Source organism: Zingiber officinale, chromosome 10A, assembly GCF_018446385.1.
Source record: "Zingiber officinale cultivar Zhangliang chromosome 10A, Zo_v1.1, whole genome shotgun sequence".
Classification (NCBI taxonomy): Eukaryota; Viridiplantae; Streptophyta; class Magnoliopsida; order Zingiberales; family Zingiberaceae; genus Zingiber; species Zingiber officinale.
Window position 1 is genome coordinate 77,044,953 of NC_056004.1, and position 16,563 is coordinate 77,061,515.

A 16,563-nucleotide genomic window follows, 5' to 3' on the forward strand; every position below is an offset into this window, starting at 1 on the left:
TCGCTAAAGCTGTTCTCATAGTCCTCTGTCCACTGAAATTTTCTGTTCTTTCTGGTAAGAGCTGTCAGTGGGGAGGCTATTCTAGAGAAGTCCTCTACAAACTTTCTGTAATAACCTGCTAGTCCCAAAAAGCTCCTGATCTCACTGGCGTTCTTGGGTCTTTTCCAGTTACTCACAGCTTCTATTTTACTGGGGTCTACCATGATACCATCCTTTGAGATGATGTGACCCAGGAAGGACACCTGATCCAACCAAAATTCACATTTTGTGAACTTGGCGTATAACTGGTTCTGCTGGAGGGTCTGCAGTACTATTCTCAGGTGCTCTGCGTGTTCTTCCTGAGTTCCTGAATAGATAAGTATGTCATCGATGAATACGATAACAAACTTATCTAAGTACTCTCTGAATACTCTGTTCATGAGGTCCATGAAAGTAGCTGGAGCATTTGTTATGCCAAAGGGCATGACTACGAACTCGTAGTGTCCGTATCTAGTCCTGAATGCTGTCTTGGGTATATCCCCTTCCTTAACTTTCACCTGATGATAACCTGATCGGAGGTCTATCTTAGAGAACACTGCTGCTCCCTTTAGCTGATCGAACCGGTCATCTATTCTGGGAAGAGGATACCTGTTCTTGATGGTGACTTGGTTCAGTGCTCTGTAATCCATGCACAGGCGCATGCTCCCGTCCTTCTTCTTCACGAACAATATAGGCGCTCCCTAGGGTGAGTGACTAGGGCGTATGAAACCCTTGTCAAGCAGCTCCTGTAGTTGCTCATGAAGTTCTTTCAGTTCTGCTGGAGCCATGCGGTAAGGTACTTTGGAGATAGGATTTGTACTGGGAATGAGTTCTATCTCAAATTCGATCTCCCTGTCTGGTGCTAGGCCTGGTAACTCTTCAGGGAAGACTGCTGGGTAGTCACATACGACTCGGACCTCTGCTAGCTGTCGGTTACTGACTACATGTGCTAAAAATCCCGTACATCTTGAATCCATTAATCTCTGTGCTTTCATAGCTGAGAGAAACTTTTTGGCCTTTCTCTTGGGTTCTCCGATGAACTCGAACTGTGCTTCTGCTTCGGGTTGAAATATGACTTTCTGTTTACGGCACTCGATGGAAGCCCCGTATTTGATCAGGAAGTCCATTCCAAATATGACATCATAATCAGTCATTTCTAGCACTATCAGATCACAAAAGAGCTCTCTGTCTGCTATAATGACTGACACTGCTCTGAGCCAGTACGTGGACGCCATAAATTCTCCCGAAGGTAGCGTCGTCAAAAATTGACCATTGAATACCTCTGGGGGTACTGCTAACTTTTCAGCGAATGCCCTGGATATATATGAATGGGTTGCCCCAGTATCGAATAAAACAGTTGCACTTTGCTGTAAAATACTAATCTGACCTGTAACAACTGTCGAGGCATTCGCTACTTCCTCTCTGGTTAAGGAGTAGATCCTTGCATTCGTCATAGCTGGAGGGGCTTCTAATCTGCCCTGGCTGATCTGTGGACCATCTAGAGCGGCCTGCATCTGATGTAACTGAGTTGGCTGGCCTCCATACTGAATCGACTGTGGTGGAGGAAGACTAGTCTTGTTCGGGCACTGCTTAGCCATATGCCCTTCCTGTCCGCACTCAAAGCATCCTCGTGTGCCCTCACTACAAGAAATTTTAGATTTAACCACACCTAATAGACAACAGTTTTTCGAGAAACTGTTGTCTTTTTGCCATTTAACAACGATTTTATTGAAAACCGTTGTTGTTCACCATAATTTTTTTTAAATGACAACGGTTTTTAAAAAACTGTTGTCTAATGTATGTCAAACACAACGATTTTTAAAAAATTATTGTCTAATGTATGTCAAAGACAACGGTTTTAAAAAACTATTGTCTTTTAGCGTTGCTTACATGATAATATACAACAGTTTTATTAAACTGTTGTCTATTGAATGTTGTTGAATCCTAAAAAAATAATAATTTTTTTTAACCTAACTTCTTCCACCGAAACCTCCCTTCACGAAATTAACCTAGCCTCTCCACCAAAACTCCAAAACTCATCTCCGCCGAAACCAACCTTCACCCCTCCATCCATCGACCAACTCCCACGTCTCCACCGTCAGCCGGCCAGCCACCATCCCTCATTCTGTCTTCTCCAATCAAGCAGAGACCCAACATCATCTTCTCGACGCCAACATAAGTTGTTGTCTTCTTCTCTATCTTCCTCCTTTCCTACATCCGGCCAACCACCTCCTCTCTATCACCGCCGGTGGAGCTACTTACTCTCATCTCTCCTGTTCAGGTTAGAAGAGGAGAGGCCATAACTTCCTTTCAGCAACCACCGCTCTTCCATCCATCATCCGAAAACTTCTACTTAGGTTAGAGGAGGAACTGAAGCCTTCCCCTTTCTCTCTTCGGGTTAGAATAGAGGAAGCTCCACTCCTACTTCCGGTAATCCCCTCTTTCACTGACTCTTCTCTTCCTCATCAAGCTCTGGATTCATTTCCACCACATCACCACCTCTCCTCTTCTGGGTTAGGAAGAGGAAAGCTTTATACCTACCACCGACAGCCCCCATTCCCTCTCCACTTCCGGTTAGAAGTGGAGAGTTCATTTCCTCCACTCCGGCAGCCCTTCATCGTCTCCAAACAGCTTGCTCCACTCTGGCAGCCCTCCATATTCCATCTTCTGGTTAGAAGAGGGGAAGATGTCACTTCTAGACAACCACTACATCTGAAGGTCCATCCGCAACTGAAGCTTCATTCACATCAACGATATTGGGTTATTTCTACTTGTGTTGGATTGAGTTGCTTGTCGGTTGTTGTTTATCTTTGTTATGTGTAGATGGTTTGATTGATTGTATTGAATTATCCTTCTATGTTATGATTGCATGTACTTTGCTTAATTCAATTCAAGCTCACCAAATGTTTGATGAAATGTATCAATCATTTGTAGTCTATTTATTGAAAACAAAATCGGTTATTTAGATTTCTAAACTTCTCTTTTTTATGTTGAGTCCATGTAAATATTAATTAATATGATTTATCATGCTTTTCTAAATTTTCTTATTATCTATCTTTTGCTGAAGTAGAAACAAAATATTAGTGTACTTAATAATCTGGGAAGATTATCATATATTGAAAGATGTGCTGCATGCATCTTGATCAGCATCCACAATCTAACACCAAGTTTGGTTTCCTATGAATCAGACTTCCTTCAAAGTTCAAACACATAATGTGTGTCCAAATCATTTAGGTATTATTCCTAACAATTCATGTGTTCTTGCTTGCAAGTTCTCATCAGAATCTTAAGGAATTGTTACAATCATTTAAGCATATATTGACATTGTTACAAATCAAATAACTTGGAAAACATGATAAGACATTTTACCATAAGATATTTGTAGATTTATCTGCCGTGTCATCTTGAATTATATTTGTTTAGACAATGTGACATTACAAGCAAATCAATATGGAAAAAGGTCTATTGGTAACTTGATAACAGATGACTTGTATTTTATGAAAATTACATGTTAGTAACATAAATGAGCTTTAGCTTTCAAGGATTATTTCAAGATATTATTTTAATTGTTACTACATTTTTGCAGGGACCACTAGGAAAAACACCAAATTACCCATTTCAACTGATGCTCAATTGAGAACAATGCGAAAGGGATCTGACGACCATCTTGTTCTAAACATCGAGTCTGGGTCTGATCATTCAATTGCAGCAAAGTCTGATGCTAAAGGTTTGCACTTCATATTTGAAGAGATTTTAGTTTCCTTGACGAAGCAAATAAATTCATTTTTAAGACATTTTTCTTCTCATGGTATGGTACCTAGCACCAGAAAACTTAAGTTATCAAGAAATAACTTGCAACTCTGCCTGCAAGATTCTCATTTCATACTAACAAACTATTTTTGTTATTATGGAAATACCGTTCAATCTGAGACATGATTTTTGTAGGGTTTCCAGGGGCCATCTTCTGATGCACCGGCCTAGTGCAAGGCTAGGTCTCATGGCGTATATGATCTTCATGCATCTATGGTTGCTAGGAGTCATATTATGATATGACCAATAAATTTAGGTTACAAATTATATGATTAGAATGTAATATATCTTTTCATTATTTTGTATACATCTAGTTTATAAACTAGAACTTGAATTCAACAATTCATAAACAGATCCAAAGATGTAAAGTGATAAAAATTCCTTAAACACTATTTCTTCATGCAGTAATGGTTTGAATGGTGAATGACATGTGGTAGAATAGTATCCATAAGGAGTATGTAATTTCATTATATTGAGAGATCAACATTAGCCTGCTTTAGCTTTAGTGATACACATGATTGTAAAAATAAAATCATCCTACATTATATCCAATATTTTAATTTTATTTAGTACTTCCTGATAAAAAAGATAGACAGTGAGTAAAATTTTCATGTGTTGTTAGTTAATTACATTTGTTTTAATATGACCAGACATTTGGAGAACTCGAAATTCTAAGTTTTTGATGTGAACTATACTGTGATCAATGGTGAGACTGATGAGGTATTTCATTATTGCAAAGTTGAACATGCAACTTTAGGTGGCGGATGACAGACATGGGATATAGCAAGAAGTGAGTTTTGTTTGTAGTTGTGTTTCTCATTTCCAACATGAGCTATATTTTCTATACTATTGTTATACTATGCAGTTTGTGTGCAGTTTTAGTTATCATGCTTTTAAAGGGTCTCATATTGTGTCATCTTTATAGTTAATGATCAGGTTATTGTATGTTTGGTATTTAGTTAATAATGATTAGCTAGATATGATTCTGCAGGGTTACTGTTATCATGATCAGGTTCCAACAACTCGAGCTTCAATGTTGGTTTCAACTATTAAGTAGTTTTGTATTATTTTATAGATTTATGTAACGTATTACCTGAAATCTAGATTTATCTCATTTGTACCTTAATCTAAATTTTCTAATTGTTATATGGCGTGAACTTTGACCCTTATTTTCAGCTTTAAGAGTTCTTTTACATAATACTGATGGTATTATTTTCTGTGATAGATATGCAGTGGTAGGTGTTTTGTCCCAGTCTCAAGCCGACAATTCTTTTTGAGTGTAACTAGTAGAAGTAAGTAGATCTTTGCCTTCGAGGCCAGCCAGCTATTTTATGTTCTTTTTTTTAAATTTGTGCACTCATTTAGACGGTTTATTATTCTTGTTGTGATGAATTCAGGTCTAGTGAAAATACTGAAGAAGTATGACAAGAGAACAGGAGCACTTATCAGGCAGCCCTTCATCGAAAAGGTGCCGCAGCAGCCATTCTTTACAACTGATCTCCTATACAAACTCGTGAAGGAGTGTGTGGCTATGCTCGACCACCTCTTCCCCAGCAACAACCTGTCAATTTTAGCATAATGCGACGGACAAAATGGAGTGCCAAAGCCGGCATAATCAGGTGGGAGGGTTCCGGAGTTGGAGGAGATTAAATATATGCAGAGCTTATACATGAAGAGCACCGTAGCAGCGCTGCGGTCCTTGAAACAGATTAGGAGCAAAAGTTCAACAGTCAAAACAGATTAGAAAATCTCGTGTTATATTGTTCTACCTTTGTTTTAATAGTGTTATCATTTTGTTGGTTGCTTATGAAATTTTGTTTGTTGCTTATGAAATTTCTTCATAATGTTATAGATATTATTTTTGAATGTTAGAAAATTGTATATTAAATTTTATTTTGAAATTTAGTATTTTGAATGATTTATAATATTTTAAAATTGTGTATTATTTTTTTTTATTTTTTATCTAAAAAAGACAACGGTTTTTCATCGTTGTCGTAGATAGTTTAAAACTGTTGTTGAAGACCCTGTTATTAAAGGTAGACGCTCAAAGACAACGGTGAAAAACTGTTGTCTTTGAAGGAAAAGACAACGGTTTTCCACCTTTGTAAAATTGTTGTCTTTGCCTTCAAAGACAACGGTTAAAAACTGTTGTCTTTGGGTACCCCTTTTAACAACACGGCCTTTAACAACAGTCCAAAAGAGGCTACGACAACGGTGAAAAACCGTTGTTGTTAGGCTTTTTTCTTGTAGTGCCTTACGACAAACTCCAGGGTGGAATTTCCCACAAGTAGCACATTTGGGATAACTAGGTTGTTTGCTAGCTGACCCTCCTTTTGGGTAACTCCCAGGTTTGCGCTTGTTGCTGGAGTTCCCTTTCCAGTTGGAGCTGTGGCCCTGTTATTTCTGAGTGCCTGAGCCTCCTTGCCCTTTTGACTCTGAGAGGACTTGCTTCTGCTGCTTGATATTATTCTGGTAGTGCTCAGTGGTCAGAGCACTGCTGACTAGTTCTTCGGTGGTTTGCGGCCTATGAATGCCGCCGACCACGTTCATCGCTATTTCCGGCCTCAACATCTTGAGCATCAACCGAACTCGTTCTTTTTCTGTGCTGACTAGTTCAGGGCATAGGCGAGCCAATCTGTTGAATTTCTTCACGGCTTCCTCCACTGAAAGGTTGCCCTGGCGAAATTCAGTGAACTCGTCGTAGTGACGGTTCGTGACCCGCATGTGAAAGAACTCCTCGAAGAATTCTTTCTCGAAGTCTGCCCATGTCATCTGGTTCACTGGGCGCTTCGCTCTAATTCTCTCCCACCACATACGTGCATCTCCTATCAAGCAGAAGGAGGCGCACTTCACCTTCTCATGTTCTGGCCAGTCCAGAAGCTCCATCGTACTCTCCAGTGTCTTGAACCAGGCTTGAGCATCCCATGGTTCACTGGTGCCTGAGAAGTTCTCGGGCTTGACTCTCTGCCACTGGATAAGATAAGCTTCTCTCTTTGCCTCTGTTGCTGGGGCCACTGGTGCTGTAGGCTGGACTGGTGGAACCTCCATAACTACTGGGGTTGCTAAGTTTGGTTCCGGGGTGACTGTGGGAGTATTTTGCTGATTAGCCTTTAAGGTGGCTATCTCCTGTTGCTGTTCAGCTAACTGCTGCTGTAACTGAGCCACTAATGCTGTCAGGTTTGGGGGAGGCACTGAACTGTCTGCCTTACGCTGGGGCTCAGTGGCTGGTGCCCTTCTAGCTGGGTGTCCTCGTGCCATTTCTAAAGGAACAAGGACATACATAACTAAAGCATCATGTGTATATAACTACTATCACTATCATATTAGTTACTATCACAACTGAGCATACTTTAGTTATCTACAAATATGAAAGCAATAGACATAGCAAAGTGAGAGATGTTTTTACTTGGAAACTGCAGGTTCAATGCTGATGCGTGTGTAGGAAGTATGGAAGCTGCTCTGATACCACTCTGTAACGACCCGCCTTCTACTAACTAAGCTGTAAGGCCGGAACGTCACATTATGCTGTGCAAACTATTCCATGATCATCATTAAATCTAAGTGCGAAAGCTGTACTAATCAAAATTTTGCTAAACTATTGGCATTCCTTTGTTCTATACGTGCTAGGGGGTGTAATCTAAGCTATTCATAATGTAATTTACATCCCTCATGGTCAAGGAGCTGAACTAGAGGTTTCCCAGCTAATTTCAGCCCTCCCAATCGATCCACAGATCGATTAGAATGGTCGAATCGATCCGGTGATCGATTCAGCAGGCTACTGTATGCGGGTCTCAGGTTGGATCGATCCAGTGATCGATCCGGCACGCTACTGTGCTCGGGGAAATATTCTGGATCGATCGGATGATCGATCCAGACTGGCCAATCGATCCAGTGATCGATCCCAGAGCCTTCTGTTCGCGACAGAATTTGCTGGATCGATCCAAAGGCCTACTGTTGCCCAGTCGATCAACCGATGGATTGGGAAGCCCCCCAATCGATCAGCTGATCGATTGAGGTTTCTGATTTCATGCCTAAGGTCTGATTTCAGCACTAACTCGTGCCAAATCATATACAACAACTCCAATAATGACTGAGAAACATCCTAATGATAAATAACTAACATTTTAACATGACATAGTTCACTAGTTCATAGCATTTAAACATTCTAGAGAGCGTAACAAGAATAAAACTAAAGTTCCAATGTTAAAGCAAATTGCTAGGTCCCTGAGATCTTCATTCCAAGTCCCATCCACACACATCTTCATCACATTGTCCTCCAGCCTCCCCTAGTCCATCTTTCCTTTACCTTTCTCTGCAGTATAAGGAAAATGTATCTGTAAGATTGAGAGCTTAGTAAGAAACCATCTACCTCACTAAAACATGCATTCGATGCAATATGCTTTTAAAACATGCTATGAAAAACATGTACTGATTGGACTAAAACATGGCATGCTATCATCTAAAGCACGTATAACAAAACTGAACATAGAGCTATCACACATAATCATAGGAAAGAGCTGAGTTGAAGCATAAACTGAGCTAAACTAAACTAAGCTAGTACTGAAGTTAAATTGTATACTCAACCGATTTGGGAGTTTTGAAAACTACTTATCATAATAGATTAAAATACATAATCATGTTGCTGATGGGCCCGGCACTGTACGTGCTATGCGTGCATCCCTAACTAAACCTGGGTTTGCAAGTCCCGAATCTAGTAGGGTTACTAGGTTATCTGAACCTAGGGACGACTATGGGAGCCCAACCCAATGGATATCTAATCCAGTACAGTGCCACTGAGAAAGTAAAATACTGAACATAAGCTAATAAATTCTTGTCTTGCTTTTACTAGGTTGTCTAAACCCAGAACGAGGTTATCTAAACCTAGAGGCGACTGTGGGAGCCCACCCATTGGACATCTGGTCCTGTAAAAGCTGAATCAAGACTAAATAGGCTGTGTAAATGCTTCTAGTGCATTTATCCAAGCTAATGAAATGCCTAATTTGCATTTGACTGTGCTAAACCTTCTATCGAGCAATTGGTGTACGCTAGTGCACACCTTATGTGCTAAAATTTGCATACGACTAAACTAATGCACAAAAATCACACGAATAGCTACTTATACTACAGGTGAGGGGTTTCTTACCTCTTGCGCTAGTTTTCTTACGAATCTAGTCGCTAGTTTTTCGGTGGAGACGATCTTCTCGACGATTCTCTTGCGTCCAGGCGTTCCTCTCGCGGAGAGAAGCGTCCTTGTGTCGGAGTCGTCACCGGAAGGTGCTCCTAGAGCCTTTAGGGCTTGGTGCGCCGAGAGAGGAAGAGGAGGGGGAAAGGGTTCAGCGGAAACTAGGGTGAGGAGAGGAAGTTCTCGGTGGAAACCAAAAAAAATAACCCTCACTTATTTATTTTCCCATATTTATATTAAGTGGGTAATTCGGCCCAACTCAAATATAAATTTAATTGCTCCCCTTTCCTTTCAGCACGGCCCTGCTGGGTTCAATTGGTTACTAAAGCTATCTATAAGTTGTAGGACCCAATAGGTCTCGAGTTCAATTTCCGTGTAGGCTATTTTCGTTTTCTATTTATTTTTTCTACTTCCGCTATTTTAAAAATTTCATAAAAATATCCTAAAATTACATAAAATACTAGGATACTTCTAATAATTATTTTGAGAATTTTCGGGCGTTACACCTGGAGTGCTTGAATATGACATGGAGTCCCCTCTCCAATAGTTATTCACAAGTTGATTGATCTCGCTAATAACACTATAGAATTGTTGAATCTATTATAAAGTTACAAATAAACAACATTAAATAATTAAGAAGGTTGAAAAATTATAATATTTTTAATACTTACAAGTCTCCCCAAGGAACTAGATATGGTCAAGTGTCAATAATCTCAACAGATGAGTGTCTGGCATGTATCAATGACTGATGTGAAGAAGGTGAATGGGAAGATCATGCCGGCAAATGGAGTGGAGAAGGTGAATGGGAAGGTCCTGCAGTCGACTAGCCATGTGAAGGTCCTGTCGGTGACTGGTCATGTGAAAGTCTACCGGCGACTGGTCATGTGAAGGTCCTGCCGATGACTGGTCATGTGAATGTCCTACCGGCAATTGACTATGTGAAGGTATGGTTGGGGGGGGGGGGGGGGCGTAGGTATCGTGCTGGGAGATGGTGAATCAGTCTGGCCAGTGCTAGACCTCTATCATCTATGGCCACCTCATTGAAACTAACAACAAAAAATCAAATTAAAATAAAGTAAATAAAAACTTTATGTTTAATGAAGAAAAAATATAAAAAAATTGCCATATCCATAATGAAGATCTGAGAGTGCAAGAATCTATAACGATAATGTCACCTCTACTGATCTATAGGAAAAAATACACAACATAAACAGATAAAATATATAAAGTTAATAATATGATAGTATATAAACAACTAATTGAACTATGAATGTTATAAATTTACATAAAAAAAGTTAAATTTAATCATAAAAAATACTTACCCTACATGTCAAAAATGATCCTCCTCCTCCTCCTCCTCCTCCTCATCGTCATCGTCGTCGTCGTCATCGTCATCATCATCATCATCATCATCATTCTCATGAAATTCACTGGCATGCACATTTATCACTATGCCACTAGGATCTCATAACGTTGGAATAATATATTTCTCGGTTTGAAATGTATTTACAACTTCCTCTTGTTGATATGCAATGTCTTCCCAACGTTCCTCAATTTTTTTCAGGCTTTCGTTTTATAATTTTTTTCGGGCTTTCGTTTCAAACTAGGATATGAAGCATAGAAAACTTGAATCGCTTGTTGTGCCAAAATAAATGGTTCATATCTCTTATACAATCTTTTATGATTTATTTCAACCAAATTATACCGTGGGTGCACCTTCAACCCTCTGACAGGGTTAAACCAGTGACACATAAATACGATAACTTGTATTTCTGGGCTAGGGTATTTTAGCTCTATAATTTCATCCAGCAAACCATAAAAATTATTGCTTGCACCTCCATCATTAGATGACTGAACAGATACCCCACTATTCATTGTAGTCTTCTCTTTTTCATATTCTTGAGTATAAAAATTATATCTATTTATAAAATATGCTAGCCAAGTGTGTACCATTGCTTTTGGATCCCATGAAAGATGGAATAACATTTCTTGTTCAAGGTGAGCTTGATTAGCATAAACCTAAACTCAAATGAATATTTTATTCTTTTAAAAGTTAAGATATATGTAGACCAAATTTAGGTAAAACTACATACATATTATTTGAACCATGATACAAAATCTTAATCATAGAAGTGCTCATACTCTTGTGTCAACATTTCAGAATATAAATTTTGGAAAATCTTATAATAAAAAATTGAATTATAACACTAATAATTACGACATAAGAAAAAAATAGAAACTATATACTAACTCGAAATATGACAATACTGTTGGGATTGCAAGGTTGCAAACATAGTCCCACATTAAAAACATATGGCAAAGATCAAGGGTTTATAAGAAAAAATATATCCATTGGCATAAGACCTTTTGGGTAGGGCCCAAGAGTAAAACCATGAGGGTTAGACCCAAAGTAGATAATATCATACCATTGTAGAGATATCGAAATTCTTTTCGATCCTGCAATTGGTATCAAAGCGAGGTTACTCTTTACCGGACTAACCGCTGGAAGAAGCATGAGCCGAAGCTATGATCCAAGATTGAACCATGTGGGTGAAACTTTGAACGAAGTAGGGGAAGTCCTAAGCAGGTCAAGAGTGACCCAATACTTGAGGGGAGGCATTGAGCAGCTCAAGAGTGACCCTATGCTCAAGGGGAGCCCCTAAGTAAGTCAAAAGTTACTTGATACTTGAGGGGGATCCTGTGGTCCTTCATTCGAGGGGGGGGGGGATTGTTGGGGTTGTAAGATTACAAAGATAGTCCCACATTGAAAACACATGGGATGGATCATGAGTTTATAAGAAAAAGATATATTCATTTGCATGAGGCCTTTTGGGTAGAGCCCAAGAGAAAAACCAAGAGAGCTTAGGCCCAAAGTGGACAATATCATATCATTGTGAAGATATCTAAATTTTTTTCGATCCTACAGATACTTTTGGACAATTAAGTAAAATATATTCTAGACTGCCTGCCATTCTTGATCAGTTAAGTATCTCTGCTTACATGGGCTACTTGGTCGACTAAGATAGTTAAAAATTGAGAATAAGTTTAAATTTGGATCAATAGGACCTTCATCATTTCTTCCAGGTATTCATCTTTTAGTCTGAACCTGAGACTCAAAATAATATGATGCAAAAGTTGTTACTTCCTCCATAATGTATGCATTAACAATAGAGGCTTCAACATATTCCTTATTTTTGACTTTTTTCTTCAAATGATATATGAATCTGATTATAATATAACAATTTGTATTGATATTAATATACAAAAAATTTATCAATTTTTATGCATGAATAATGAAGTATAGAAGATGTTATACTTTTCAAATGGATACATTCATCGAAAATGAACAGATCCTCTAATTTTGGCCTCATATGGCAAGTGAACCAAAAGATGTTCCAATGAATCAAAAAATATAGGTGGAAAGATCTTTTCTAAATTACACAAAATGATTGGAATGTCTCTCTCTAACGTCTCCATATGTGAATGTGTCAAAAACTATTGAGCAAATATCATGAAGGAAAATGCTTAACTCTGTAATAGCACCCCATATAAAATTTGGTAAAAGTTCCTTAAAAGCAATAGGAATTAGTCTTTCCATGAAAATATGGCAATCATGTCTTTTCAAACCAATCAATTTGCATTCCTATATATCAACACATCTTCCAAGATTAAAGACACACCCATCAGGAAATCTCAATGATTTCAACCATTCACAAACAACACGTCTTTGTTCTTTATTCAATGTATAAATTGCTTTCGGCTTTGATTTCCTACTACTTTCATCCACATCAAGAGTAGGTTGTCTGCAAATGAGTCGCATATCCTTTTTTGCATTCAAATTGTCTTTTATTTTTCCAACAATATCCATCACTATATTTATGAGATTATCAAAAATATTTTTCTCAATATGCATTACATCTAGATTATGATGAATCATATTACTATACCAATATGGTAAATCCCATAATATACTTTGTTTAGTACATTTATGTGTACTTCCATATTGAGATGTTGTACCATACGACTCTTCAATAATAGATGAAAAGTGAAGGACTCTGTACCAAATATCTTGACCTGTCAATCTCAACGGTGGAGGTGTTCTTTCAATTCTATTTCTAGTGAATTCATCTTTATTCCTTCTGAAATTATGATTTAGTGGTAAAAATTATCTATGACAATCAAAATATCTTAGCTTCTTCCCATGTTTCAATCTGATCAACTTTAATCTCTCTATACATATTGGGCATCCTAAGATTCTAGCAGTACTCCAACCAGACAGCATACCATAAGCCAGAAAGTCATTTATGGTCCAAAGAAGAGTATATTTCAATACAAACATCTGATTAGTATGAACGTTGTATGTAGGAAAACCTTCATCCCATAGTTGTTTAAGCTCTCCAATCAGTGCTTGCATAACAACATCTATTAACTTCTTCGGGTTTTCCGGGCCAGGGACAACCAATGTTAAAAACATATACAGTGTTTTCATACATATCCTAGACGAAAGATTATACAGAGTTAATATAACTGGCCTATAAGAATATTGTCTTCTTGATTTACCAAATGGACCAAATCCGTTAGCACAGAGACCTAACCTAATGTTTCTAGTCTCCTTCACAAATTCAGGATATGTTCTATCAAAATTTTTCCAGGCCTCTACATCTGATGGATGACACATTAGCCCATCTTCTGTTAGATGATTTGCATGCCAAGTCATGTATTTAGCAGTGGTCTTTGATGCATAAAGGCTTTGTAACTTAGGAGTTAAAGATAAATAAAATAACTGACTGTATGATTTATGTCGTTGTTGACTCCTTCTGGTTCTCTTGTACCTATCTTGATTACAGAATTTACAAAATATTTGCATTTGCATTATCTCCCCAATATGGCATACAACCTGCTCTGCAAACATTAATTCTTTCCACCGAAAGACCCAATTCTTTCATAAGTTTTTTCATACTATAAAAATCATTAGGAAGTATATTATAACGGGGTAATGTCTCTTCAAAAGTTTGAACAAAGGTATTAAAACAATCTTTCGACACAGTAAACTCTACCTTGATATTCAATAGTCTCGTGGTGAATGATAATTTAGTGTGATTGTCACAACCAGGCCATAATGGTTCATCTACAACACTCAATACTTCCTAAAATTTGAGATATGTTTCATTATTCACAATTTCATCGACACCTGGTACTTGTACCTCTTCTAATGATGATGCATATGTATTAAACATTTGCTCAACTATTGGAGGGCAACTAGAACTGGCACCATGTGGTTCAGGAATTAAATTCGGACCCGCTGCATCAAATATCATTCTCTAATATGGATTTAATTGATTATAATAACTTTGATCCCTAGAGATTTGTATGTTGTGTCCATAATAATCCTCATCAGATATGAATGGTTCATCATGACATTGTCCAATTATAGTAATTCAGAGTAAAACTAAATCTACAAAGATGCTCAGAAACTTTATTAGACGGTAAAAATTTACCATTATGACACTTTCTATACGGACACCGTATCTAATTACCATCCATAAACTCAACATTACTAGACGTAAAATTTAAAAACTATCTCAAGCCAGTGATAAACTCATCAGCTAAACTGCGTCGTTCAAGTAAATTTTTATTATACATCCAACTTCTTTTATTTTGCATTTTACCTATTTTCAATAAATTACATTAATAAAAACTCCTAGACAACACACTAATGGTCAATACATACTTAGTTCACATACAAATGAAATTAAAATATGTCAATCATATACTATTCTATCACTATCAAAATATATTAATCTAACACTAATGCTATCATTATCAAAATATATCATTCCTACACTAATGCTATCATTATTAAAATAACATGTGTAAATAAATATACCTAACAAAAGTGAACAAAAATGAGTCTCTCCAAGCAACATCAAATACAAACCTGCATAAACAACAATATAAAGTTTACAATCAAATATATAGTCCACAAATTAACAAATATAATCTTGCCCACCTATTGCAGCCAAGGTAGGCACCGACTCTCGGCAGTCAAGCAAGATTAGCACAAGATCCACAGTAAAGCAAGCCCGGAAAGGCTTCTAGTGGCCAAGACAATCCTGTCTACAGCCGCTAGGGGACCGCCAGGCTCACAAAGGGACCACCTTGGCCGATGGACGCCTCCAGCAGTAAAGCCAACACCGACCAAGGGCGATAGGTGACCGCCACCTATCGCCCTTGGTCAGTGTTGGCCAAGGTCGCTAGAGGTCGCCAACGGCCAAGGCCTGCAGTGGCTAGCCCCGGCCACTAGCAGTTGCTGGCGGCCACTAGAGGAAGGAAATGTCCACTACAATGGTTGGCGGCGGGCGAAAACCACTTGTGACCACTGGCGGCTCAAGTGGCTGCCAGTTGTGGCCGCATGAGGCCACCTGCAGCGGCCATGTGAGGCCCGAATGAGGCTGTAAAATACCGAAAAAGGATGAATAATTATAAGGGAATTTTCTAGAATTTTTAAAAAAATTTTAAAAATTTTTCGGAGCCTGTATGGCTTAGGATACGGGGATAAATATGGGTCACGGGAAAACCTGTTTAGGCTACCCCATTTAAGCGAGGAAAAGTTTTAATTTTCTTTTTCTCTTTTATTTTATTTATTTATTCCAGTGTGTTCCGTTTCTTTCCTCTTCGCCGACTCCCCCGACCCGTGCCCCGCGCCGTGGCCGATTCTTCTCCTCTCTTCTCTTCTTCACCCCTTTGTCTCCTCCACTCGACGGCGCCGCCCACCCTCGCGTCGTTTCCTCTTTTTCCCCGTGTACAAACGTAATTGGCCAAGGCAAGTCCGAGCCTCTACCCTGATTCTCGTCTCCTTCCTCTTCCCTTCCTCTTCATCGCCGGAGCAGTTCTTCTGGGCCGGTGATGCCCTCGTGAGCCCGAAGAATTAGTGTCTCCTCCCTTCTTCCATGTGACGTTGACCATCGACCTTTCTCCCGATCCCACGATGTTGGTGCCCTAATTCCTGATCCATGATCACCGTCGCTGCCACCCGAGGTCGAGCCCTAGTTTCTTCACTGGTGCCCTAGTTTAGATCTTTGCCCTACCACCGGCAGCTATCACCGCTGTGCCCTAGCACGGTTGCTGGATCAGATTGAACTTTCCCTTCCTTGTTGTGATTGAAGTCTCAGCTGAAGGTGAGTAATGTTCTTTCTTTTGGATTTCGTCAATTCACTGGTTTCAGGTGATGAATGGTTGACTCCGAATGGAATATTTGAGGTGTAGGTATTCTTGGAAGTTGTCGGCAGAGGCAAGTAGGGTTGTGAATTTGGAATTGTGTTCTGTGCGCTTTCTTGGTTCTGACAACAATTGTAAAATGCCGAAAATAGGCGAATATTAATAAGGGAATTTTTCAGAATTTTTGAAAATTTTTCAGAAATTTTTCGGAGCTCGTACGGACGAGTTAACGGGGATAAAAAACCGGGGCCCAAGAGAGCTTGTTTAGGCTACCCATTTAAGCGAGGAAAAGTTTGATTTTCTTTTCCTTTTTATTTTCTATTTATTTTCTTTTT

General features: G+C 38.8%; 1 protein-coding gene across 5 annotated transcripts; it reads left to right on the plus strand.

The window, feature by feature from the left end:
• Positions 1 to 2,011: 2,011 nt before the first annotated feature.
• On the plus strand, positions 2,012 to 5,491 carry LOC122028054 (SPX domain-containing protein 1-like). Of its 5 annotated transcripts, none has more exons than XR_006124616.1 (5): positions 2,012 to 2,736; positions 3,605 to 3,745; positions 3,964 to 4,084; positions 5,054 to 5,120; positions 5,226 to 5,491. XR_006124616.1 is itself a non-coding variant. In XM_042587076.1 (3 exons), the coding sequence occupies exons 1-3, from the start codon at positions 3,737 to 3,739 to the stop codon at positions 5,405 to 5,407; spliced, it is 258 nt and encodes an 85-aa protein (XP_042443010.1). In that variant the 5' UTR covers positions 2,785 to 3,736; the 3' UTR covers positions 5,408 to 5,491. The 5 variants fall into 5 exon arrangements, 1 of the variants encoding a protein (XP_042443010.1); XR_006124615.1 differs by lacking the exon at positions 3,964 to 4,084 and having other exon boundaries at positions 2,012 to 2,448; positions 2,537 to 2,736; XR_006124614.1 differs by lacking the exon at positions 3,964 to 4,084 and having other exon boundaries at positions 2,012 to 2,778.
• Positions 5,492 to 16,563: the final 11,072 nt, after the last annotated feature.